A 27,140-nucleotide genomic window follows, 5' to 3' on the forward strand; every position below is an offset into this window, starting at 1 on the left:
CAGAAAAGAGATCAGAGTTTGTTGCTAGATGGGCGCTACATGCCTGCCGTAGTGGTGGAGGGATGCAAGCAGACAGTTCAGAAGAGCAGTGACAATTGAAGTAGTGACAGAAAAAGAGATGAGCATGCAACAGTGCGGCGAAGAGACAGCTGTTGGAGGGAGCCAGTAAGAGGAGGAGAGTTAATGAGTCGAAAAGCCTTTGACTCCACCTTGTTGAGAAAAGCTGTATGCGGGGAACCTCCCCACATATGAGAGTTGTACTCTACACAGAAGTGAATAAAACCCACGTAGCCATAAAGTCAGCAACTGTGCAGGGGTAAAGAAGGTACGGAGTCGGCTTAGCACACCTAATCTCTTGGAAGCAGATTTTACGTGAAGTAATATGATCTTCCAAGATAAATCCCGAGCTAATGGGTATGATGAGCTGGGATTATGGTCTGGGTATGAACTGGGGCATGTGAGCTCACCCTTAGGATATAAGAGCTGTAGCGTCAATGGTTACATTGCAGTGAGGGTTTATTTCCAAGTTTTCTCCAACAGGACAAGCTCACATTCTTCTCCGTTTCCTGGTACTGCGGTGAAGAATGGGGGAAGAGGGGGAGGAAGGTAGAAGGAGAGGAGGAAGAAAGGGAGAGGGGGAAAGAGGGGGAAAGAAGGGGGGATCCATCCAGCAAGCACTCTTCCCATGGCAGTTTTTTGTTTGTTTGTTTGTCCACACGATATCTCCAAAAGTTCTCAATGAATATCAATGAAATATTGTGGAAGGGTGGGCCATAGGCCAAGAAAGAATTTATTCAATTTGAGGGCGGATCCAGACCCGGATCCTATGTATCCCGCACAATATCTCCAAAGTTCTCAATGAATTTCGATAAAATTTTGTGGAAGAGTGGGCCTTGGGTCAAGGAACGACTGATAAAATTTTGGGGCTGATCTGGATCCTACATATTCAACACAATGGCTCCACGGATTTGGATCTGGTTCCTTTTTAATGGTAATGGCATTGGCAGAGGTATGTGCTCTCTGTCTGCTTTCTAGTTTGACAGAAATGCATAGTTGGCAACTGCTGTGTCGTGAATGCGACGCTGCCACATAATAGGGTGGATGGGGGAGGGTGGATCTCCACTCCTGGCCGCAATTGTACTCGGCTCTGAAGAGCCGAGCGTTGGACATGGTCCGCTGAGGTCCAGGAACCGGGAGATGCAACTGGTCGAGCACTTGGAAGGTGACCACAGTCGTCGCCAGATTGTGCACTGGGAGATGACGTCGCCACGGGCTTGTGCACTAAGGCTGGGCTGTTGGTACACTGCCAACGTTTGTCCCTCTTCACACCTCTACAGCACAGTATGTCATGCTTCATAGACGTATCCTGCCGCCATGCCAGTAATGAGCTAACCCAACTGTACAGAATTCCTTTTCCCTTCCAGCAGGGTTATTTTTATTTAGTATTTTAGTTACAACTAATTTTAAATATAATTTCCTCAGTTCAGTTGTATTGGTCTGGGATCGATACAAGCAGGAAATAAAGTGCTCTGATTTTATGGCTTGTTAGTAGAAACATGGAATGTAGTTGGCTGATATCAAAGACACTGAGATCATATACCCTTATCCACTTCATTTATACAAGTACTGTAATTAATTTTTGCCTAGCCCTTAACGATTCCACCAAACCTGATTAAGTTAGATCATCCATCCTTCCATCATCCAGTCCTATGCCTCCCCGTGAGGAGGGTAGGAGCCCAGGGCCAGGCAAATTGGTCCTGACATTGAAGATGAGAGTGACCAGCCTCACTCATCCATGAGTGGCATTACGTGAGCAGTAAACCTCAACCACCCCTTGGCTATAAATCTACACAGACTTCATCCGATTGGAGCACCTTAATTACCCACTAAACCACCAGGCCCCATAATTTGGTGATATGGTTACCACCCAGTATAGTAAATAGTTTCCTGGTGTACAGGAAACTATTTGGCTTGTCAGTGCAGAGTCACCCATAGCCAGAAGGAAGAGGAAGGAATGAAGGAAAGAAAGACCGAACAGGGAGTGTAAAGTCACCCATATGCAGAAGGAAGAGGAAAGAATGAAGGAAAAAAAGACAAAAGAGGAAGGAGGGAAGAGAGGAAAGGGCAGACACCCAAAGCAGCACTACATCGAGTGAGTGGATGGTGAGCGCCCCCACCTACTACCATTCAATTAGATCAAAACAGTTATTTTGTCAAGCGACCTTTCCCTTTGAACTCTCCGTGTGACTTGACATTTGACCGATCGTTCTCAAAACTATATCTCTTTATCCACAAATTTCAGTCTCCTTCAGATAAGACCTGTATAAGTTAACTTTGCCATGGGAAGCAAAAATTTGGCCTATTCTTTTCAAAAACAACATACCAGAATCGGGGGACCTTAGCTCATCCACTAAGTTTGATCCATATCAGATCAAAACAGCTTCAGTTATTTTATTCCCACACAGACACTGAAGTCAAACTTAGGTCTTCTCAGTAAGTTTGACCTCTGACTGGTTGTTCTTGCCAGACTCTTAACCCTTGCACCAGGTTTGGCACAAGTCACATCAAAAGTGAGTTGATTTAGCTCTGTGGCCTTGGACTTTGGCTCTTCCGAAAAACTTTGACCCTTTAATGGGTGTTCTCAAAATCATATCCTATTATTATTGTCCTGTCTTCGACCATTCCACAAAACTTGGTCTAAATCTGACAAAACTCTATAAATTGACCCTGCCCTGAGACCTTGACCTCTGACTTAATCTCATGCACAATAATTTTGCTCCTCAGCTGAACCTCAACCCTTCCACCAAGTTTGTTCTTTGTTTAAAATCGTGTAGGCTTCTCGTAAACGCCAAATAATAAGTAGTGGGCTTACTTTTGAACATCGCCCCCAGCACCACGATAGAACAAATTCGTGTACACCCCTAGCCTCACCTATAGTTCCCTTGATGGTGTCTGGTTTGTCTCCTTCTGTGCTAGTGGGATCTATGGCTGAGCGGCGTTCCACAATGCTGAAGATGGTGGCAGCGGCAGCCCTGGCGGTGGTCATGGCTTCAGCATACGGTGCAGACTGTCCCACATTCATGGCGCCCATCAGCACACAGAAGAACACCTGCCCGGGAAAATCATTAAATATGTAATAGGCGTCCACACTGAAAGTGTGGAACGTGTTCAAGCGAGCGAGCAAGCAAGTCAGGCAGTGCTGATTATTGTCTTATGTCGCTCATCATCTTCCTCTAATTTCCTGACCTGAAAATACCAAAAAAAAATTATTAGATTACACCAAAAGTATTCCTTCACACTTCCTAAAACCAATACTCCTCTTGTATTTATTTTAGGTCTGGGGCCGAACAGAAGATATTAAGAGCTTTGAAAAGGCAAAATCTGGTTGCTCTCACCAATCGTCGGAAAATACTACTGCGCAACTCACGCAACCTTAGGCCGTTGCTTCTTGCGCAGCCGGCTGTTACACTAATCTGCCTTATAAAAAATCGTTTCCTCGATTTACGGAAAAACTGCTGGGCATAACGGGTTGTCAATAAAATGAAAATAATTGAGGATTTTTGTGCGATTTCCAGGTTGGGGTCTATCTTTCTTGTAACTTCAAAATTGGCTGAGCTATCCAAAAAAGTTCGCTACTGTACTGCAGAGTTTTCCTCCCGACTCCTGCCTCCATTTCTTGCTGATGCGATAAATCTTTCGCTCGGGTACACATGTCGGGGGTCCAAACTGTGACTAAATTTGGTGTTCTCACTCCGCTTGCTCGAACAATAACTGCATTACACAGTTTTGTCTATTGATGTAGAATCACCTCCTCTGAAAAATATTCACCTCATGCGCTACGCTGCCACTAGTGTACACAGCCAATCATCAACATAAACGATCTCTGGGAGCGACCGGTTAGTGAATATTGAGAAAGTGAGCAGTGACATTCGAAAACCAATGATACAACCTTCAGGACCCAAGAAGCTTTTCAGGATTTTATATGATTCAAAAACATAAACATCCAAGTAGTAAAGTGATATTACTACCATCAACTGTACGAATATGCTTTGCCAAAGAGTCAGTTGGAATGAAAAGAAAGAGTGCAGCCTCATTGCACAAATTTCTTTTGTCACGAACACTCGGAATGTAAAGAAAATGGGTTACGACATCATGAAATTGCTAATGGTGAAGCAAACTAAAGGGAAAGCCTTCATACCACACACGTTTTTTTTTTTTTTTTTTGTCGTTTAGGACGAAGAGGTCTGCATTGGATATCTTGCTGACTAATTAATGACATACTCGGCTAGTAATAAGTCCAAGAACCAACAAAAAGTAATGACCAAATCAATGCCACCTCTAGGTTCTGGGTGCACGGTAGTCCCTCCTTACTTGGCTGCGACCCTGCCGCCACTTTTGCACTCAAGCCCTCATCCATAAACATACCTACTTGGATTCCTATGAAACTACACATCCAGTACAGATATACCGGTACTGCATATGCATGATGCTTTACCTCTTCTGTGAGAACACCATCAATTGTTTATCCAACTCAGATGAAAGCGGTTTCCTTTCTCTCACATTACCCAAGGCCAAAGCATTTTCTGCCCTCTCTCCGTCACTTATGACTTCATTCCATACCATATTATCTTATACTTAAATTTATTCAACCTGAGGTAGTTACTTAGCCGTCAGTAACTAATAGTGCCTTTTTGCAGTGTCTGCAAACATAACATAAATTCCATCTGACGGGCCATCACCTTCACCACTCTAACAATAATTATTATGTTGCAGTCATTACTATAACAACTACATGTACAAAAAAATGCCTGTATAAAAACTAAGACCTCACAACCATTGTTTATAATCGGTCAATCCAATGGAGTATTATATAATTTACTCTTACTTTGTTCAGACGATTTTATACAGCTTTGGGAAAGCGACCAGGTTGTAAAGGGTATCGTGAAGACTGTTTCTAACACCATCACAAAAAAAAAAAAAAAAAAAAAAAAACATAGTTGACATCGTCTGAAAGTAGCACGAATAAACTAAAAGAAAATGTTAACGGATGGATAAATTTAACCTCTTTAGTTCTGTGACTATTGTATTCTTCCTTTTTTCTCAGCTTTATGACACATATTCGTTATATTTTGAAAACTTTTTTTTTTTTTTTTTTACGAAAGATCTACAATACCGACTGGGCTAATGAATTCTGTAACCTTCACTTCATAGAAAACAAAGAACACCTATAATATCCGCACCCTCCATCACTCCAATACATTCCAGGTTTCCTTTTTTCAGACACACCATAAACGCATCCCAGATGCACATCACACGCACGCACCTGCGGGAGCGACAGAAATCTATGAAAGTGATAGTCTGACGCTCATAAAAGTTCTACGCTGCAGCTTGCCACATTTCTTTCTCTTTCTTTTTCTTTCTTTCTTTCTTATTTTTTTTATTTTTTTGCAATTAAGTGACTCAGTAAGCCACACAGTTATGAACAGGGATTAAATCTGGCCGCCTCTGAGGTTGCAGCAAAAATTTCATAAAGGATAAAATCACTTAAAGAATCCTTGAATAAAATATAAAATACCTTGTTAGACGGAAAGGATTTACCCAGCCACTCACCACAACCAGATCAGATGGGTCAAACGAGCGGTCTCCATCCGGTTTCCTGGACTCCAAAATCATTCCCATACCGTACCAGAAGGCAAGAGCGTAGGCGGCATAGATGACCAGCCACACCACACCCATGCCCAGCCCTTCTACCATGCCACGCTTCATGCCCGTACGTTTGGCATACACCAACTTAGTGTCGTATCTGTGGAAGAAGCAAGCTGTGCATGAGAGAATGTTTTGATTTCACGGGCAATGAGGATACGGTTCAGGTTATAAGCTTCTTAATAGGCCATAGTATTTATTTAACAGTTATAGCATGTCAGTTACCCTTCTCCCCTAAATATCATGTCAGAGAGAGTAATTTATGGGCAGAAATATGTACTAAATCAGATCTAAGCTTAGGAAAATTAGCTTGTAGAATATAATGAGAAAAACAGGATGCTCAAAGACCTTAACCCGTCCCCCCGCTCACACGAAATGAGAACCTGCGAGATGATGATACCTGTACAAGATGATTATATAACATTTTGATATCTCACATGTCAAGCCTTAAGACCGAGCTTCTCTAAAGTGATGTAATGAAACTGAGAAGAATCGATGGATCTGACGCATCGTGACAATCACTTTTTGCATCGCCAAAGAACAGTCATGGGGTACCACATTGCGATCCTGCGTTACCACGATCCTCGACCGTTGTAAGGACTTTGTCAAACGAAACTGGAACCTGACAACCCAGGATCGTTCATTAACATTGCGAAAAGGGATTGCAGTGATCCATCAGATCCATCGATTCTTCTCACTTTCATCCACCTGTGTCACTTCAGAAATAACTCGATTTGAAGTCAAAGAAAAATGTTAATCATCATAACATTTGACATGTGAGATTTCAAAAGACTCTTCTGTACAATCATCTTGTATTGGCAGCATCATTGCGTGGGTTCTCATTTCGTCTGGACAGGGGATGGAGGGGAGGGGGTTAAGGTAGTATAACTGATGAAAAATCAGGCGAACTTGATTCCTAGACTTGACGTCCAAATTCAAATTGTGTTCTTTTAAAGAGAAGGCATATGTTCAGTGAGGTTGAGGAATTAAAGAGAACTGGAGTGAACGAAAGGGACCACTCATTTAACCCACTGCAACTTTACTCATTTCACTTAAAATTGGCGGAAAGATGTCAGTTCTCCATCTTGAATGTTGAGTGGTAAGGAAAGGTTTGCACTACAATATGCTGCTAGTCACAAAGATGTGCTGTGGAAAGGCTGTAGAGCTGTAGTAATGTCTTATTCTGTCAGTAAGCTATGGAAAAGAAGTTGCAATATGACAAAACATTTCTTCGTCGGGATATCTTTAGTTCCTTCCGACATTGTGCCACTGATCTGACGGAGAAAGGACTAATATTTAACAGACTTCTGTGTAACAAGAGTAAGAACATTATTTTGAGGAAGGGGTCATTAGCAGTCTCAGGCTTCTGTAAGTCAGTCTTAGCTGCATGAACTCTGACGTTAGCTAAATCATATGGAAACCCCAACCATGAGAGGGTATTTGGAGACAGTATCAACTCCCAGGATTTTATGACTCACTCTCAGCTCTATAACATTATAATGGCATTAACTAGAATAAGAGGAGACACAACCTGGCGCAGGTCTGCGTCACTTCGGAGCTCATTCTGAAGTTCAATGGCAGGATAAGGCACTAATACGGCTCGACAGCTTTAACATAACACTTTCGTGACTAGTCTTCACCTTTTGGCACACTTCAACATTCAGTGTGGAGAAATGGTAATTTTAGGCCAAGTTAAAGTGGAGGAACTATAGCAATAAATCATACCTCTCCACCATCTCCTTCTCCAGCTCCACCTCCACCTACCTCTCCACCTCCTTCTCCTCACCGCCAAAGGCCACCACCGTGCGGATGGCTGACAGCACCTCCTCAGCCACGCTACCGGCTTCGGCGTACTTGTTTATCACTTCCGTCGAAAGGTTGGCTTGCATCTGAGGTGTAGAAGAAGAAGAAGAAAACTTAGGATCATTACATGTCAGCTACACGAGGATCATTCAGGTCAGTTATTGGTGTCTCAGTCTTCCCTTATGCAACGAGCAGCCATCCAATAAATATCCAGCTCCAGCACTGGGTGAACAAGGACAATGGGGAAATATACCTTGCCCAATGTCTGGCCGACCTGAGAATGAAACTCAGTCTTCCCGTAGCGAGCTGGATATGCTTTCATTGCACCAAGGGTTTCCTCAACCACCATTTAGGAACGCATTTTACCTCGGCGCTTTGACGCTACATTTGGGCAAGAAAATCTTTCAGTTGGGCACCTTGATACAGTGCATTTGGGTGCTGCATACCATGTACACCCGAGGAAAGTTCCACTTTATACATCTGCCTGCCAGTTCGGACTTTATGCGTGAGACAACCACTAGTGAAGCAGTAGCCAGACACTGAAATGTCTGGTACCACTGTGTGGGAAGGGGGAGGTTAAAGGAGGAGGAAGGCTGGGTGACCTGATAGTTCCTACCCCTCCCTCTTCCATCCCCATCCTTCTCACACAGTTACCAGATAGATGAATGTTGGCTACTGCTTCGCTACCACTTGTCTCACTGTTTCGAGGTGGTGGGCGAGAGTATAACGTGGAACTTTCCTCGGGTGTACCTCATCTAGGTAAAAATATCTGTTCGAAACTGTGTTAATGCTGGAGTAGAGGAAAAGCTAACTTAAGGCATACATCTCTAAGCCATGAACATCATTCTTTTCACATAAACAAATGTTTAACGTAACACAAGAAAAGAAGATTTAAGTAAAGGTTTATGTCAGGTTTACGAATACTGCTTATCGATTCTTCAGTTAGCAGACCAAAAATACATAAAATGCATTGGCAAGTCATGAAGGGAAATACAAATTAGCTAAAAATCTGACTTCTTATGTGCTTTTTCCCCCTTAAGCATACTTTATTTACACATCAGTTAATGACTAAATTTGCATGTAAGTGATCAAGTATATTGGGTCCAGCTACTTTTCTTGTTTTCATACTTGTGGAACTGTTAATGTAAAATAAACACTACTAGATGTCCATACAGCACAGAAGGCGTGGAATGGTGGCACAATGGATGCAACTTCATCTGAGCATTTAACTCTCCGTGTTTTGCTTGGCCTGGCCAGTCACCACTATGCCCGAGCTTCGAAAGGATACCAACGCTTCTGCTTGTGTGTGCAACCCATTGAGGGGGGCACCCAGCAGCAGATCCGAGCCGCCAAGAGCCACTACCATCAAGGGACCCGTGAATTGGTTCAACGTGAGAGCGTTCTATAGGTTCATAAGTGCCAGGACACTGGCGCTGTTTTTGTACACATCTCTGGGATTGCTGGACCAAATCCATGGCATTTCCAGCGCTCTCTCGGCGAGGGAAAGACGGTGGAAATTCGTGTCGTTCGGGCCCCCGAAGGTCCCGAGCTAGGAATGACATTGGACCGGGTGTTGTTGCTGTGAAGGGCTCTGCCCACGCACGGCGGTGCCCCCTGGCCCAGAGACGCCGGCCTAGGGATCCTGGGGGTTCTGCCAATACAAATACCCTCGTTCTGATGTGCATCATGACAGCTGAAGCTTTCAGTGGGGGTGACAAGGCGGTTCTGGGTCTTCTCCTCCCTCAAATCTTTGAGGAGAATGGGCTTCTGTGCCTTGCCATGCCTCGAAGCTTTGCCCGCAATACACGTCTCCCCCTTCATCAGGAGTGGCAGCCACCACCACCCTGCACGACACCACGGAAACGGCTGCGGCTGGATGCCCCACTCAACAGGGCAACTGTCACCATTACTGGCCCTGTGATCACTGACCCAGAACCATCACAGGCCATAGATCTCGACCTTGGGGAGACTGTCGTGGAGGTTCATCTCCCATCGTCAGGAGCTGGGGAGGAGCAGCTATCATCTCTCGTCCCTTCCGTCCATCTGGACAAGGAAGAGCCCCCCACCTTGCCTTCTCCATCTGCTCCTGACGTTGTGGAGGCGCCTCTTCCACCTCTACCACCGCCTGACGCCGTCGCTTGTTCTTCTTCTCCCCCTCCACCTAAGGAGAAGAAGAAGAAAACCAAGACCAAGAATAAAAAGGGTGGCAACGGCAAGGCCGGCCCCTCCAGCGTCGTCCAGCGCATTGAGGCCCTTCTTCTGACTCTTTCCGACCCTGCACGACTGGAGTCCTGCATTGATGCTTACCTTTAGGAGCTTCTGTATGACCTCATGGATCCCATTGACGATCATGATGCTCTGCCTTCCATCTATCTGCAGTTGTATCAAGATATCCATGAGGCGTACATTTCCAACTCCCTCTCTCCATCTAAAGAAGCAGCTAGTATCCACGCAGGCGTCGAGGTAGATCCAAATCGCACTGCCCTGCTTCACTGCATTGCCACCAGACTCTTGTCTTAACTTTGCTGCCTCCAGTTCCATCTGTCTGCTGTTTGCCGTTGACCTACTTGCTGCCCTTGCCTGGGACTTTTTGTGACCGTCTTTCCTGCTTTTTTTTTTTTTTTCTCTCAGCCTGTCCACTTTTATTCCTGCCAACCTCTGATGGACTTTCATGTTTGCCCATGTCCCCACCTCTGTTGTGGGGCCAATATCCAACAACAACAACTGAGCATTTAGCATAGAAGTATCTGTAAAATAATGCAAGGATGGCAACATTCCTTCTTTCTTGAAGAGGTTGTAGTTCATTGGTATTTATTGGGCTGTTAATTATTTTTCTAGCTTTGTTTTCAATTTTGTTTAGTTGTTTAAGTGCAACCTCCCCACATCCACTCCACAAGAGTGAGCGGTATTTGAGCTGAGAGCACACATGACTTGTAAATTATAGTTAACTGTTCGTCAGTGAGGTCACGGATTCTGGATAATAATCCTAACATGAGAGATCTATTAAGCGAAACACCAAGAATTTCAATACCGTTAGAGATAGGAATTTTGGTTGCATTGAACGTAATATAGGAATCAGGCAATACCTGTCTGTTAGTATACTGGCAATGCTGGGAACGCTACTAATAAAAAGTAGCGACGCTCCCATTTCCGTTACTAGCTCGAAAAAGTAGTGGCGTTACTGGTTTCGCTACTTGATACGAAATGTAGCGGCGCTCCCGCTACTTTGGATAAGGAAAAGGTAGACAAAGGAAAAATTAACAAAAATCTGTGATACAGCAATACACTATATACTGTTTTGATAATATTAGTCAGTCTGAGTGGTTATGTTGTGTACCAGTAATGTCAGTAAATACTTATAGGAAAAAAAAAATCATATACATGTCGATGTCACTTTAATGAAGCTTAGAGCCGAAGGTACAGGAAAAAGCTATTTACTGTACAATGTAACAAATGTTCTTTTACACTGTTACCTAGTATACCTACTGAAAGTAACATACGTATATGAAAGGCAAATTAATATGGCCTACCATTGATACAAATTATATAGATTTATTATATTTTCAGTGGTACCTATTTAAAATATGTACGAAAACGAAAGTAAAAATGAACTGGGGCTTTCTTTTAAAGGCTATTTATACAATAGCAATGTTTTTTTTTTCCATTACTTTAAACTGAAAGTAACATACTGTTACGAAATAATAACGTAGTGGGTAAAAATTAGTCTGAGAGAGTGGGGGAGAGAGCGGGAGTTAGAGACGGGGATAGTTAGGTGTGTGTGTGTGTGTGTGTGTGTTGCCTACATCTAGCTGACATCCTCATTTATCTTGACTTAATTTAAATGATCGATAATTAACTAGCAAATTCCTGTCTAATTATCACACATTACTAATAAATAATAATAAGCTACTGATGTAATGAAGAACAAACATAATTAATTGACAAAATTGACGAAAGTATTATTTTTCGTCATTAATAACTACAACCAAACCGTCGGCATATCTGTATGTACTCACCGACTCCGGACCTGTATTCGTTGCGTGAGTAGCGAGGAGCGCGGTAACGCGTGTGTAAAGCCAAAAAGTAGCGGTGCTCTCAGTTCCGCTACTGGCTAAAAAAAAGTAATGGCATTACCACCATCGCTATTAAAATAGTAGCGGCGCTATTCCCAGCTTTGTATACTGGATATATTATTTGTTTTTTTCCAACGTTAAATGAGACAATATTGCTTTATTTTGATTCAGTAACTTTTAGATAAGTCTTGATTCATGGAGATTGCTGTGCTGAGTTGGGAGTTTAAAATATAAAACTTTATGAATTGGTGGTTAGTTCGTGGGGTGCAATGCATCCCACTTGAATCAAATCGGGAAATATGTGACTTATTTCATATGAGCAGGATTTGTTACAATGTTCTGCAGAGTTTCTCACAAGAGCAGCGTCAAGCAGTTTAATAGGATATTATCCTATCAGCTCTCCTTCCCAGTCCATAGATTGATCCCAGAAGCAAAGTAACAGTAGCTACTATGAACTAAATTCATGGACTTCCAGATCCATTTACCATGGCATTAACACCCGAGGAAGGCTCAAACCTGTCTCGAAAAAACGCCTTTTAATGACAATAGAATGCAAGATCAACAATGGCTAAGGGAAGAGAGGGTTAGCCCCTTTCATACATTTCTGAACTGTTCGTAAGAGAGCGCCGAACTGTGCCGAACTAAAATTCTTGACGGTTCTTGGTCGCTCTACTGTGACGTCATCACCTACCAGTTGGCTACGCATTAGCTACGAACTGTTACAAAGTACATACAAATCACCTACAACCCCGCCACGAACATGACAAATTCATGCTAAGCTGTCACGATTTATCTACGAATTACCTGCAACACCTCATGCTTTGCTACGAATCATCAAGACTTGTCAAGAACTGCTTCCATTGTCCACGAACACTACTAATTGTCAAGTCTTGCAACGATTTTTTGGTCATGGACCTGATAAAAGGCAACACATTTCCAGGGTTCCTCATTCATATCTTGTTAGCTCACCTGTTAACGACGACTTGGATACTCCTGTTTTGGATACCTGTGACTACAGAAGCTGTGAACTGCTGTTGTCCAGCCGGCACAAAGAACTGCTGCAGTTGTAGTGTGCCATTGAGCGAGAAAGAGAAGTTGATGCTGCTTTGTACATTTTGTTGACCTGACCCAAAAAGATAACCAGAAGTATGAAGAGATAATATGTTTGGACAAAGCCTTGGCTTCTTAGAAGATGTGGCTTGGCCAATATGAGCACCTGATGAACGAACTAGCCAAGGAGGATGTCACCAGCATCAGAAATTTTCTAAGAATGGACCCTGAAATATTCAAAGAGCTTGTGGACAGGGATGGTCCCAGAGCTGAAAAAACTGACACTTTCTGAAGGAAGGCATTGGAACCAGAACTGAAAATGACCAAAACATTAAGCTATCCAGCTACAGACATTCAATATGGATTTAGGGCGATGCACACACAATCAGTAAACTTATTCCTGAAACCTGTGAGGCAATCATGACATCTTCAAGACTTTTACTGCACTGGACAACGGGTAGAAATGATTGCCATGAAACAATTATATAGGGATAACGGGCCATCACCCACTAACAGGGGCATTAGGCCAAACAAAAGAGTTAACAGCAAGACTTGTAAAAAGATGAACAGGGCAGGAGGCTCAATGGCTGTTATAAGGAGTCCAGCAAGCATGTAGCATAAAATAAAAATATCGAAGATCGGTATGATCGATCGTCTCACCCCTGGCAATCAGGCTAGATGGATCCCCCACACCCGGGTCATCCACACAGACAAGATAGTACAGGGTCTTATACTGTAGCATGATACCCCGAACTGGTACAACCGGGTGTGGGTCCCAAGAGCCAAGCATTGGTAGGCAGTACTCCCAAGGTGGATGGAAAGCTGATGACAGGGAGAGCTGGAGCTCCCATTTCATCAGCCCTCAGGACTAGTTTCTGACCATCCCTTTTTGCTGAACTTTTTCAGTGTTTCAGTATTCAGAAAGTAGGCCAGCATGCTCTCCAGTACATGTTTCTCTAGCTGCCAACACCAAACTACATGCACAATACACACAACACTTCCTTTTCAAACTTAAAAAAGAAACATGGCTGCAACAAATCAGGCCTCGGAGTCCCTGGGGGGGGGACCATTAATGACCCCATTATCCGCCCCTCTCCCGATGACGACTCTTTAAGATGCCTGGATCCACTGTCTGACTCCCTTCTTCTTCATTTCTGCAACATTAGTGGCCTTTCCTCTAACTTTCTGTCTGTTGAACACCATCTCTCCTCATCTAAACTTCACCTTCTCTTCCTTACTGAGACTCAGCTGTCTGAGGCAACTGACAGCAAACCTTTTCTGTATCCTCCTACTTTCTCTATACTCATTTCAAAGCCAAAGGTGGATGTTGCATATATGTACGCAACGACTTATCTTGTTCTCATGTTCCTGAACTTGATTCTTCTGAATTCTCTACTCTCTGGCTTCGGCTCTCCTGTCATTCTCTGACTAAATATATCTGCGCTGTTTACTTATCTCCTAATTCTACAGACTATGAAAAATTCTTTGACTATCTTACTTCTACGATGGATCACATTCTATCCATTTCTCCTTTCTCTAAAATCTCCATTCTAGGAGATTTCAATGTTCACCACAACCTTTGGCTCTCCTCTCCTTTCGCTGGTCCACCTGGTGAACAAGCCTTCATCTTTTCTATCCTAAATGACCTAGAGCAGCTTGTACAGCACGCTACCCGTATCCCTGACCGCCTTGGAGAGAGCTCCAACATACTTAACCTCTTCCTTACAACTAATGCTTCTGCTTACACTGTTAATCTTTTCTCTCCGTTGGTCTCCTCCGATCATAACCTTGTTACCTTAACCTATCCTATCACTCCGGTGCGATCTGTGGACTCTCTAAAGAGATGTCATCTGCGGCACTTTGGAGCTGCAGATTGGGAGGCCCTGAAGCAGTACTTCTTTGATTTTCCCTGGAATGATTATTGCTTCCATGGCCGGGAGCCATCTGAGTGTGCCTTGCACATTACAGAGGTTATTCTTTCGGGCATGGAAGCATACATTCCTTTCTTATATCCTTTGACTAATGCAAGAAAGCCTTGGTTTAATCACGCTTGTTCTAATGCCATCCGCAACAAGAGGGCCTATAAAAGGTATCGGAGCCAACCCACCCCTGAATCACATCTTTTTATGTTTCTGCCCGGAATCAAGCTAAGTCTGCTCTTCGCTCTGCTAAAAATAATTTCTTCTGTACTAAATGCTCTCAACTCTCCAACTCGAATTCTTCCCGCTCCTTCTGCCACCTTGCCAAAAATCTTCTAACGACTTTACCTCATCATCCTTCCCTCCTCTTTTCTATTCTGAAGGCTCTGTAGCTATTTCTTCAACTGATAAAGCAGATCTGTTTGCTCAGATTTTCTCCTCCAATTCCACCTTAGACGATTCCATTGCTGTTCCGCCATCACTTCCCCCCTCTGACTTCCTCATGACTGACATTAAAATTTCTTCAGCTGATGTATTTTCTACCATCACTGGCCTCAATACTAACAAGGCATATGGGCCTGATGGAGTCCCTCCTGTTGTCCTCAAGAACTGTGCTTCTTTGCTTACAAACTGCCTAGGTAAGCTCTTTCACCTTTGTCTTTCAACTTGTACCTTTTCTTCTTGCTGGAAGTTTGCTATCATTCAGCCAGTCCCAAGGAAGGGTGACCATTCCTAACCCTCTAACTATCGTCCAATTGCTTTAACATCCTGTGTCTCAAAAGTTTTTGAGTTGATACTTAACAGAAAAATTTTAAAGTATCTTACCTATCACAACCTTCTTTCTGATCGTCAGTATGGGTTCCTTCTCCCCTACCTTTCAGACTCCTGGTCATCCTCCTTTCGGGACTTTGTCAAAAGCTTTGCCATTGCACTTGACATCTCAAGGGCTTTCGATCGAGTATGGCATAAGTCTTTAATTTCCACACTGCCCTCTTATGGTTTCTATCCTTCTATCTGTGCTTTCATCTCTAGCTTCCTTTCTGGTCGTTCTATAGCTGGTGTTGCAGACGGCCATCGTTTTTCTCCTAGATCTATCAACAGTGGTTTTCCTCAGGGCTCTGGCCTATCACCAACTCTCTTTCTTTTATTCATCAGTGATTTTTTAAGCTGTACATCTAATCCTATCTACTCGTACGCTGATGAATCCTCCCTTCACCTTTCCATTCAGTTCCCGCAACGTCTGTCTCAGCAGTTACTTTAACAAACAAGGGATGAGGCTATGGCACACCTAATGTCTGACTTGGCTCGTATCTCTGATTGAAGTAAGAATAATCTTGTTGTTTTCAATGCATCAAAGAATCAGTTTTTACAGCTATCAACCCGTCAAAATCTTCCATGGGAGCACCCACTTATGTTTAATAATATCCAGCTCAATCCTGCATCATCCTTGAACATGCTTGGGGTGTCATTCACATGGGACTTATCTTGGAAAGATCATTTTGCATCTCTTGTAAAATCTGCTTCCAAGAGATTAGGTGTGCTAAGCCAACTCCATGCCTTCTTTACCTCTGCACAGTTGTTAACTTTATACACGGGTTTTATTTATCCCTGTTTAGAGTACAACTCTCATGTGTGCGGAGGCTCCCCACATACAGCTCTTCTCAATAGGGTGGAGTCAAAGGCTACTCGTCTCATCAACTCTCCTCCTCTTACTGGCTCCCTTCAACCTCTGTATCTTCACACTGTTGCCTCTTTATCTTTTTTCTATCGTTACTTCAATGATCACTGCTCCTCTGAACTGTCTGCTTGCATCTCTCCAGTTCTATGATGGGCGCGTAGCACCTGTCTAGCAACAAACTCTCATCTCTTTTCTGTCCAGCTCTCTAATGCAAGAATTAACCATTACTCCCAGTCTTTCATTTATGCAACAGGTCAACTCTGGAACTGTCTCCCTCTGTCTGTATGTCCTACTTCCTATGATCTCCAGTCTTTCAAAAGCAGTGTGTCTAGGCATCTCGAAATTAACGGATCTTGCATTTGTCTCTCCTTTGTATTGTTTTTGTTTTTTTCTTGGAAGAAGCATTCATGCAGGCTCAGCCTTTGGTTCCTTCTTCCTCACATAAAAAAAAGACATTTCGAGCTGATGGTCTTTTGAATTGAGTGTAGGGCAAGACGGGCCACCCTATGCAGCTGGGGGCGGGGAGGACTCAGCGACATCCACCTCGATTGAGGAGTTGGTCGACGCATCCTCAGCCATAGGAGCGGTGTCAGAAGAGTCCTGCTCCTCTTCAGGCACTGGCGGCTGGTGGCAGTCGCCAGGAGAATCTAAAGCCATTATTCTGGTGTGGTCCAGAGCTGGGTTGATAGCCAATGATTGGCAGTTGTGCCGATTTAATGGGGTTTCCAACTACTGCTGCTTCCTTGATGTCCGACAGGAAGTGATCGGCTGTGGTGGCAGGGCCTTATGCTTTCGATGATGACAGGAGGAAGGACGTACATTTTGGGCGAATCACTTGGGAATGACAGGGCGAGGAAGCCCATTTTCCTCAAAGACCTTGGGGAGAAGAATACACAAAACCTCTTGTCACCCTCACAAAAAGCCCTTGCCATCGCAATGCACATCTCGATGATGGTGCTAACCTCCTCAGGACTCATAGGGACCCTGGCCTGGTGTCCCCGGGCCAAGGAGCCCCACCGAGCATGGGTAGAACCCTGCACTGTCATGCCCCCAGGCCCGGGAACATCCAAGGCCTCAAGACCCTTAGGAGCCCCAAAGATAGCAAACTCCACCACCTCACCATCCCCGTGAGATCTTTCGAGATGCCATGGTTTTGGTGCAACAACAGCTTGGCTCTGCATGAAGACATCAGAGTCAGAGTCCCGGAGCTTAATGAACCAGTACCTCACCCTACAGTTGAACCAAACCACGGTTCCCTGGATTGGCATTGTAGGCACTGAGATCTGCCTACAGCCCCCGATCAAAGGAGTGTAGGCAAAGCAGGTGAGCGGGGAACACTGGGAAAGGTGTGAACACTGCAACTGCTGAGTTCAAACTCTTCTCCTCTTCTTTTCTCTCTTCTCCAGCTTCGATTACTGGAGGCCGTGACTTGCCTTATATACAGCTGGTGTCCTCATGCGATCATGAGGGAATGCTTGCTATTCGTAGCAGCTCATAGCAGGATCATAGCGGTTCTTAGCAGATCTTACCCGAATCCTGGTAATTCTTGACTGATCGTGACTTAAAATCATATTAGTTAGGGCAGGTTTGTGGCTAAATTGTAGTAAATCGTTGCAACATTGCAGCAAATCGTGGAACACTTTTTTTCTCTCTGGAAGTGATCCAAAATCGTGATGAGATCGTAGCAGTTCATAGGTGAATCGTAGGAATTCGGCATATTTTTGGACTCCACGATCCTTTACAAAGAGGCACGAACCACCTACAAAGTCCTACAAACCTCTATGATCCATCAACAAATATCGTGCGAACTGCTATGATCGTTTTTAGTCGGCGACTGAATTTCAAATTATCAAACATGGCAGAAAATTTTCTGATGGCAATGATTTCTCCCGAACTGTGACGAGCAGTGCCGAACTCTGATGACCTTCCTGGCGGCTTTCCTACGATTTCGAAATCGTAGCAGTTAGGGATCAAATTTGGGAATGTGTGAAATGGGTCTAAGGTGAAATAGCTTGTCAACACTAGCACGTCACGCTCAAGTTATGGCTTCTTGGTCTAACCAGCAACTCACTGAGACTTTAATAGGAGTAAGTCCCACTCATGCGCAGTAGTTGCTTGTTTCCTGACAGCTGGAAAATTCCAACCACAATAACTCCGCAATAATGTTAAAGAATTTCATGGGTAAGTGTGAAATATCATTACTAAGATCAGGAAGGACATTATTTTGAAGTCATTTTGCAACGGTTGTTAATCTGGTTGCATTGCCACACCATAATCTACTTTGAAACCCCCCGGCCACAGTCCACGGGGTAAATGTAAAGAAACTGTGAAGCACTAAGTCATATGTTCATGAGTAAATGGGATTACGGATGACATCTTTGATACTAGTGATAAGCAGGGTGGAAGCAAGAACTGATCCTTGTGGCACACGTCATTAATTGAAAAGAAATTTGAATCTACATTATCTACCTTTACTTTTATCTTTCTGTTGTTTAGAATGAGAAGATCAGTGGAACGAAGATGATAGGCCACAGCAAGCTAGTTTGGATCACAGAGAATAGTCCCACAATCTATCAAAAGCTTTGGAAATATCAAGAGCTACTTCATGAGTTTCTTCAAGTTGGTCAGTTGACTGACTCGGTGAGCTGTTGTTGTTGTTGTTCAACCCTGGACCGTCTGATGGAAGAGACTCTTCAACTGTAGGTATGCAACCGCCCCTGTGGGGTTGTCCCATTGTTCCCAACCCCACAGATGTGTCAGCATCTTAGTGAGACATGTGCTGTGAAGTGCTCCATTATGTGTATTATACTTTAGGCCTATTCAACAAGCTAGGCACGTGTTTTCTGTGATTACACCCAATCTAAATCTAAGCTGGTAGCAGAGGAGGGCTGGGAGATGCCATGCTCTACGCCTTGCTGAAAAAAAATCGACCATCTCTAATTAAGGACGCCTCCAATGGCTGGACAGTATGGTGTTGTGACTGAAGCATTGCATTGCCCTGCATGTGAAGTATGTAGGTGTCCTCTCACTGCTAGTGTTGGAATATCTGGAGGTGGGATGTTATTGTAGAGGGTTTGATAATGATGGATAGTATGGTGCTGTGATCGAAGCGTTGCTTTGCCCTGTGTGTGAAGTGAGTATGTAGGTGTCTCTTCACTGCTAGTGCTGGAATATATGGAGGAGGGATATTGTTGTGGTGGGTTTGATAATTTATGTTTGGTGACTGTTTTGTGTGCCTAGGAGAGCTGTGTCTCTGTCATGTAACGACAGGAGTGGTGTGTATTGGCACAGGCTGCTGCATAGAACTGTGTTCCTCAAATGAAGGTAGTTTCTGACAAGGACAATTTTAGCTTTAGAGTGGAAGTGAGCTGTGGGAATGGTTTGGTGCAGTCACTGGTGTTGTGTAAGCCGATAGTCTTATCCAAAAGTATTGAAATTCACGGTGTTTCACTTAACAATATCCTCAGCTGGACCTCTCATGTTAGATCACTTGCTAAAACCGCTTCAAAAGAACTTGGATTATTGGCCAGAGTCCATAACTTCTTCACCGATGAGCAGCTAGCTTTAATTTATAAGAGCCATGTGCTCTCTCAGCTGGAATATTGCTCACCCCTGTGGAATGGATGTGTAAAAGTACCAATAAAATAAATAGACTGTTAGAATTATTAATAACACTACTACCGTATTACAAATGAATTACCGCCCCTTCATGTAAGAAGGAATGTTGCCTCCTTTCCATTATTATACAGACACTTTTATGGCAAATGCTCAGACGAAGTTGCGTCTGTTGTGCCACCTCTCCATGCCCTCCCCTGCGCTACATAGGCATCTGGTAGCACTGTTGACTGGATTGTTACACTGACATATTGCAGAAATTCTGCCTGTCAGAATTCTTTTATTCTCCGAACTGCATCTCCTTGGAACTCGTTTCCCCTGAGTGGTTTCCCCCCAAACTTCAACCTATGGCTGTTCAAATCCAACTGTTGCACATATTTTATGAATAGTGGATACCTGTAACCTGGTGTATGGATTTTTATTTGGTTTCATTTGTTTTTCCTTCCTGTGTTCTGTTATTTAAAAAAAAAAAATCAATTTATATTTTCTGAAGGGATGTTTTGGCCCATAATAATTGTCCTCGTTTTGTTACAGTACACTGTCGTGGAAGAGGCGGCAAGACATTTCCGTCGAGTTTCAGGCATCTTGTGTGTGTGTGTGTGTGTGTGTGTGTGTGTGTGTGTGTAATTCATCGGGTTGGTCAGGATCACTTGATGGTCGTGATCATCAGCTTTTACCCTCCCGGAAGGGAGCTGAGAGCTCATACAGTCCGATCTAAGGGCAAGGCTGTGACCTTCACACAAGCATACACCCATTCCCTTGTTCAAGGGGGACAGTAACCACTTCGTCAGTAAAACTTTTCGCAACCTGGACGAGGCGCGAACTCCCGTCTACCAGATGGCAAGCGAGAACGTTACCACTGAGCCAGCGAGCGATGTGTGTGTGTGTGTGTGTGTGTGTGTGTGTGTGTGTGTGTGAGAGAGAGAGAGAGAGAGAGAGAGAGAGAGAGAGAGAGAAAGAGACAGAGAAATGTACATCTTTAATCTGATGTCCATTACTTTACTGGGGCTCAGAACAGGCAGTTTTATTCAGCAGGTAATTGTGTTAGCTGTGATGGTGGTGGTAGATGTGATGATGATGGTGGTAGCTCTTATGGTGGTTGAGGCAGCTGTGGTGATCTTGGTGGTGGTGGTGGTGCTGGTGGTGGAGATGGCGGTGATGATTGTGGTGGTACCTGTGATGATGATTGTGGTGGTACCTGTGATGATGACTGTGGTGATGGTAGCTGTGATGATGGTGGTGATGGTGGCTGTGATAATAATGGTGGTGGTGATAGCTGTGGTGGTGGAGGTGGTAGCTGTGGTAGTAGTGGTGGTAGCTGTGATGATGATAATGATGATGATGCCAGTGGAGGTGGTGATGGTAGCTGTGGTGCTCATGGTGATGATGATGGTGGTGGTGGTGATGACAGTGAGAATTGTGATGATACCTGTGATTATAAATGTGGTGATGGTAGCTGAGATGATGAGGGTTGTGATGGTAGCTGTGATAATGATGGTGGTGGTGATAGCTGTGGTGGTGCTGGTGGTAGCTATGATGATGATGATGATGATGATGATGGTGGTGGTGGTAGCTGTGATGATGATGATGGTGGTGGTGGTGGTGGTGGTAGCTGTGATGATGATGATAGTCGTGGCAGTGGTAGCTGTGAAGATGATGATGGTGGTGGCGGTGATAGCTGTTCAGGAATGTCTGTCATATGGGCAAGTGTTTTGTGGCTTTATAGAGCCACAAAACACTTGCTCCAGAGTGAAGCATAGTCCAGAGATGTCCCTAATACGGACAAGTGTTCAGTGGTCCGAAAGAGCCGCAAGGCTCTTTCAAGTCTCCTTAATATTTAACTGACGTCACAGCTCTCTCTCTCTCTCTCTCTCTCTCTCTCTCTCTCTCTCTCTCGTATGGTATGTTTGCATTAATCTGGCTGTAAAGAATTCCGTAACTATGAATATAAGCAAACTTATATTCAAACAGTCTTATATATATATAGGTTTCATAAATCTTATCAGTATTGCCTCAGGTGTTTCTTTGGCAGTCACATGACTTCAACAAACCTTGGCCAATATGCCCGCGGAGATGGCAAGAACTGGGAAGGCAGTGAGGATGATGAGAGTCAGCTCCCAGCTGTGGATGAAGGCGATGATGATGGATACCAGGAAAACGGTCATGAAAAACACGTATAGGCCAACCTTCTCCCCGATCCCTTCCTGCAGCTTGGTGAGGTCTCTGTGGGGTAGGGGAGTCTCATATTGGTCATATTTATATAGGGTCCTAAATAATTTATGCAACAAATACTTTACCATAACTGTTAACTGTTATCAAAGATCATGTTTTTTTTCATATTTTGGTTACTTTGTTATTGACGAACTTGACTGTCAAGTGTCCGGTATGGGAAATGTCTGGTAAGACAAGAATACGTACAGTGTACAAGCAATCTAGCACATAACTACAACTTAGAATAGCTTAATGGCCACTGGTTATCTTTCCTCAGAGCGCCACACTTTAACCCAGAAGCATGACATCTGGGTCAAAGTGAGAGTGATCCAGCACACTAGACAGATATATCAGTCAGAGGAGCAGGTAAAATATCGAAGCCTGGAAGACTGAGGAAAAGTAGTGCAAGGAAAGTCTGAAGGTAATACCATCTCAAAATGTACAGTACATATATATACTCATGTCTGTGTGTGTGTGTGTGTGTGTATATATATATATATATATATATATATATATATATATATATATATATATTTATATATATATATATACATATATATATATATATATATATATATATATATATATATATATATTTCTGTATGTAAAGTATACCCTCCCAGGCATGTTGACACGAAATGCGTTCTTTGTAGTTTAGCACATAAATCCACATTGACGCAAATTGTGTGGTTAGCAGAAAAAAGGCCAACAAAAAGAAAGTTTTCAGCCAATTTCCATCAAATTTCGGTGCATCCTAGTGGGAGCATCTTTCTTCCGAGGAAAATTCTTGGCAACGCTGTAGAGTCTCCTCGGACCCTGTCCATAGCAATAAACCTCAGTACCTCACAAGTAGCCAGGCTGTAGGGTTACACTGTGTGTGTTGTCCCTTTAACCCCTAAAGCACAGCCGTCGACAGCCGACTCCCCCTGTGTGGCGGGGTTGCATCGCGGTCTGAGTACCTGTAGGAAAATATTTGCCAAAAATCAGAGATTAACCCTAGAACATTATAATTTTTATGGCAGATAGTATTTACATTCAGCTCTCTCCAGAGACAGGTGTTGAGCCTTTGTGGACTACCAAAGGACTTGTGGAGACTTGCAAAGTTGGGTAACAAAATCTTCACTTCCACACGTCCAGCAACCCGGTTTCCCCTCTACCACAGCCTCAATCTGTCACAGTAAACTTTATACTACAACGTACAGGTAGTTTGGAATCCGTATTTGTACAATAAGCACTGAAAATAAGGCTAAAATCAACGAAACGTACGGCCGACATGCAGCGTGGCGGCGGTCTTCCCATCACTGAACAAACATTTCCTTTTTCACAGCTAAAAACACGTATACTACATTATTTTCCATCATAGTACTTCCCAAAGGCTCGCATGTCACTATTACGGCCATAAAAATCACTCTCACTGCCAGTATTGTGAAGCGGGAATGAGAAAGATCACTGCGGCGCGCTTTTATTCTGCCTTACGCCAGTCACTTTATTCTTATTCCTGTCGGCCGCTCGCACTTCATATCTATCGCTCACTTTCACTCTCACTGTCAGTTTAGTGCCTAATTCATCACTGTCACTGTCATTACTTATAAAAATAATATTTCCTACACACCAAACTGTCACTGTCATAAATAGAATAGAAAAATATGCTTTCAACTTCTTACACTGGAGTGACTGTCACTCTCAATACTTATATTATTACTATGTACAATAATTTACACTGAAATCACTGTCACTGTCAGTGCTTTTACAACTACATACACTAATTTACACTCAACTGACTATCACTGTCAGTACGTACAAGAAAACTAAGCACTAGTATCACTGTCACTCTCAGTATTATTTACATATTTCCACTCTTATTATCAATATCTACTCAGGCTGTGGTAGTCAAAGAAACACAGGTAAGCGCACAGGGAAATATGACACTCTTTGCACTGCAAGGAGGTGCGTCTAAAAGTTCGTTTTTGCCGGTTTGTGTGGCTGCAAACATAGCACCTCCTCAGTGCTTTCCCCCTCTTGGCAGTGCTAGGCAGTGGCTCCAGGCGGTGTCGCTGAAGGTAGTCCTGGCACTGTAGGCGGTCTGGACGTGTCTGTGAGTGGCGCCTGGGACCTGATGGCAGTACCTGCCCAAAACGCTGAAGCAGCTGGTAGACACAAGTCTTTGAAAACCGCCTGAGAGAGTAGTTAGCTGGCTTCCTGTTCTTGATCTTATACAGGATGAAGGCGTTCAGCATACACATATCAAGCAAGTGCAAGAACACCTTCCTGTACCAGCGCCGGTTCCTCCTCAGGCAGTCAATCTCTCCGATCATCATACCGGACTTGTCCACCAGCCGCATATTGATGTTGTAGTCAATTACAGCATCAGGCTTCATCACAGGCTCGCCAGTCCTTCTGTCGACCTTCCATGTGGCTTGGATTTCCCCCTTGTGTACTGTGGTGAGCATATTGACGATCCTCTTGTCATGCCACCGTATCACCAGCATCTTCTCTGATTTCTTCAGGTGCACATCTCCCCGCTTTGATCTTGCAGCCTCGGTGAAGGCAGGGTAGTGTGCCCTATTGCTCCTGACAGTGCCACAGAAGCCGACGCCATGCTCTGAAAGGTACTTGGCGAGTTTCGGTCCTGTATAATAATTGTCAGTATACAGGACATGATTCTCGCCGAAGTGCTTTTCCAGAAGCACTTTCACCACAGAGCCAGAGAATCCAAGGGGGTCTGTCTTGTCCAAGTCCACATTGCTGGTGGTGTAGATGATGAAGTCTAGGATGAACCCCGTCTTGCAGTCACACAGCACGAAAAATTTTATTCCAAAGCGGTGGCGTTTGCTAGGAATATACTGCACGAACCGAAGACAGCCCCTGAACAAAACCAAGGACTCGTCAATCACTACTTTCTTGAAGGGCCGAAGGAACGCCATAAACTTGTCCTTGATCATGTTCAGGATTTCCCTCACTTTCCATAGGGGGTCAGTCTGGGAAGGCTCATCGTTGTCTGCAAAGTGCAGGTACGTCATGAGTTGCCTGAAACGATCCTGAGTCATGTACTTGTTGAAGATGGGTGTGGGGCAAAGGTCGTCAGCACTCCAGCACTCCTCGAGCTTGTGCTTCCAGTTATGTGGCAAGAGAAGCATCAAGCTGATGAATACAAATAGTTCCTGGATCGTCACAGGAACCCATGCTGCCATCCGCAACGTGGATGGCGTTGAACCTTCACCTTCACAAACTGCAGCACATTGTCCTTCGTACCTGTTGGTCTCAGTACAAATATGCTGCTAGGAAGGCCAACAGGTAGTCCAAGCATTCACCACCCTCGGGGACAGGGAAGTCAGCCTGGATCCCACACCCAGTTGAATCAAAGGGCAGATCCTCTGGCACAAAATAAGAGCCCTCAGACCACACGAAGGCGTCCAGAGTGCCCTGCCTAGGCTGGGAGTGGGTGGGCGCATCGAAGGGTGAGGCAGGCCGTGTGGCAGTGGGTGAGGCAGACGGTGAGGCAGTGGGTGAGGCAGGCCGTGTGGCAGTGGGTGAACTAGGTCGGGAATGTGCAGTTGTGGTGGTGGTGGGGAGACTGGGAGAAGGTTCAAGGTCACTCACAGTAGGCTGGGTGGTGAGTTGCCTAGTGTGATAAACCTTACCACTAATTTTAGCACTAGGAGACACTTTTCTACTCATGCCAGCACGAACACGGGGCCTACGGAAACCTCTACGACTACCAGACTGCCTACTTCCTTTCAGAGGTGGTGAAGGAGACTCCGAAGACTCTGGAGAAATCACAGCAGATGATGATGACGAGAGAATGGGGCTGGGGGTGCGAGGCGATATGGCGGCGGCCTGACCTGAGGTTGGGGACAATGGCCGGCCTGCGGAGAACAATGACTGGGAACCGGGGTCACCACTTCGCTTCCTCTTTGCCCCCTTGCCACTCCCTTCTGCACTGGAGCCTTGCCTGACGAGGTACTAGGCACAGCAATTGTCTCTTCCTGCACCTCAGACTCAGCACTCGATAAAGTGTCTGATTCTGCAAGGCTCGACAACACACCAACATCCACTACCGTAGTCTATAGAGGCTTTCAGTAATTCTAGGCCTATAGCAGACTCACTCAGGCCCTTAGCACTCCCTAGTAAGGGTTTAGAAGGGGTAGAGGTCACAAAGCCCTTTTTCGGAAGGCTTGAAGGCACTGACTCGGAAGAGCTAGAATTCGCCATAATGTCACCTTGAAAGCCTGTGGTAAACTGATGCTAAACAGGGGCAAACCGCGCGAAAAAAAGCTAGTGTGACAACTGGGGAAACAAGCGTTTCCAATTAGCATAAACTGCTTGTGGGAGGAAAGCGCATATTGACATTTCTGAGCAGTCAGCGCGCTGTCATATATCACAGCCGGGGTGGCCAGGCTGCGGTGGGGGGGTGGGTAAAAAAAAAGATACTTGGCAACAACGGAGGTCAGTAGTACAAAGGTCAAGGATGCTAATAGTAGCTAATGGGTGGCGGTACTGATAGACAATACCAGCTTGAACCTGCTTGCCCGCGTTTATTCAAAATTAACTTGAATCGCAAATGCGACGATCTGCCATCATGTCCTTTTCGGCGAGCGTCGCAAACGCGACGACCCGCGTTTTAGGGGTTAAACACCACTAATTCTCCTTCTCCTCCCCGAGCCGAAGCACCTATGGACTGAGTGTGATAATAAATTATTCCTGAGCATATTTTGATGTGATTTTGTTGATGGAACACAGATATATATCATGAAAAGAAATGGTGCCAGTTATCGGTCGTTAGGCCAAGGGGCAAGACGTGTGTTCACTGTAGTGGGGTTTCACCACTCTGCCTCCCCTAAGCCCTATGCTGTGAGTACATTTACTTATATAGTGAAGCCAATTCCTAAACTGTATATTGTGTGAAAGATATAGTGGAACAAGCAAGCGTTATGTGATATATTGGAACTAGCATGCGTTACGTACGCTATAGCCATAGTGTGGAATGAGGCAGGCATTACTTGTACGCCGTAGTCGGGAAGGGATTATTAGAGGTGTCTAGGAATGAAATTTGATAGTGATTTGTATATGCATATGAATTTGTGTGAA

At 44.3% G+C, this 27,140-nt stretch overlaps 1 protein-coding gene across 1 annotated transcript in view; it reads right to left on the reverse strand.

Moving 5' to 3' along the window:
• Positions 1–27,140, reverse strand: part of LOC145391509 (ATP-dependent translocase ABCB1-like) — a 298,980-nt gene that overhangs the window by 91,358 nt on the left and 180,482 nt on the right. The window contains exons 8-11 of the mRNA XM_080266138.1: positions 21,893–22,064; positions 7,468–7,592; positions 5,611–5,803; positions 2,932–3,109 (exon numbers count right to left, since the gene is read on the reverse strand). Of these exons, the coding sequence (XP_080122264.1) occupies positions 2,932–3,109; positions 5,611–5,803; positions 7,468–7,592; positions 21,893–22,064 (668 nt within the window). The remainder of the gene's footprint in view (positions 1–2,931; positions 3,110–5,610; positions 5,804–7,467; positions 7,593–21,892; positions 22,065–27,140) is intronic.

Source organism: Coenobita brevimanus, chromosome 18 (assembly GCF_032717465.1).
Source record: "Coenobita brevimanus isolate Jiangsu-jjx chromosome 18, ASM3271746v2, whole genome shotgun sequence".
Lineage (NCBI taxonomy): Eukaryota > Metazoa > Arthropoda > Malacostraca > Decapoda > Coenobitidae > Coenobita > Coenobita brevimanus.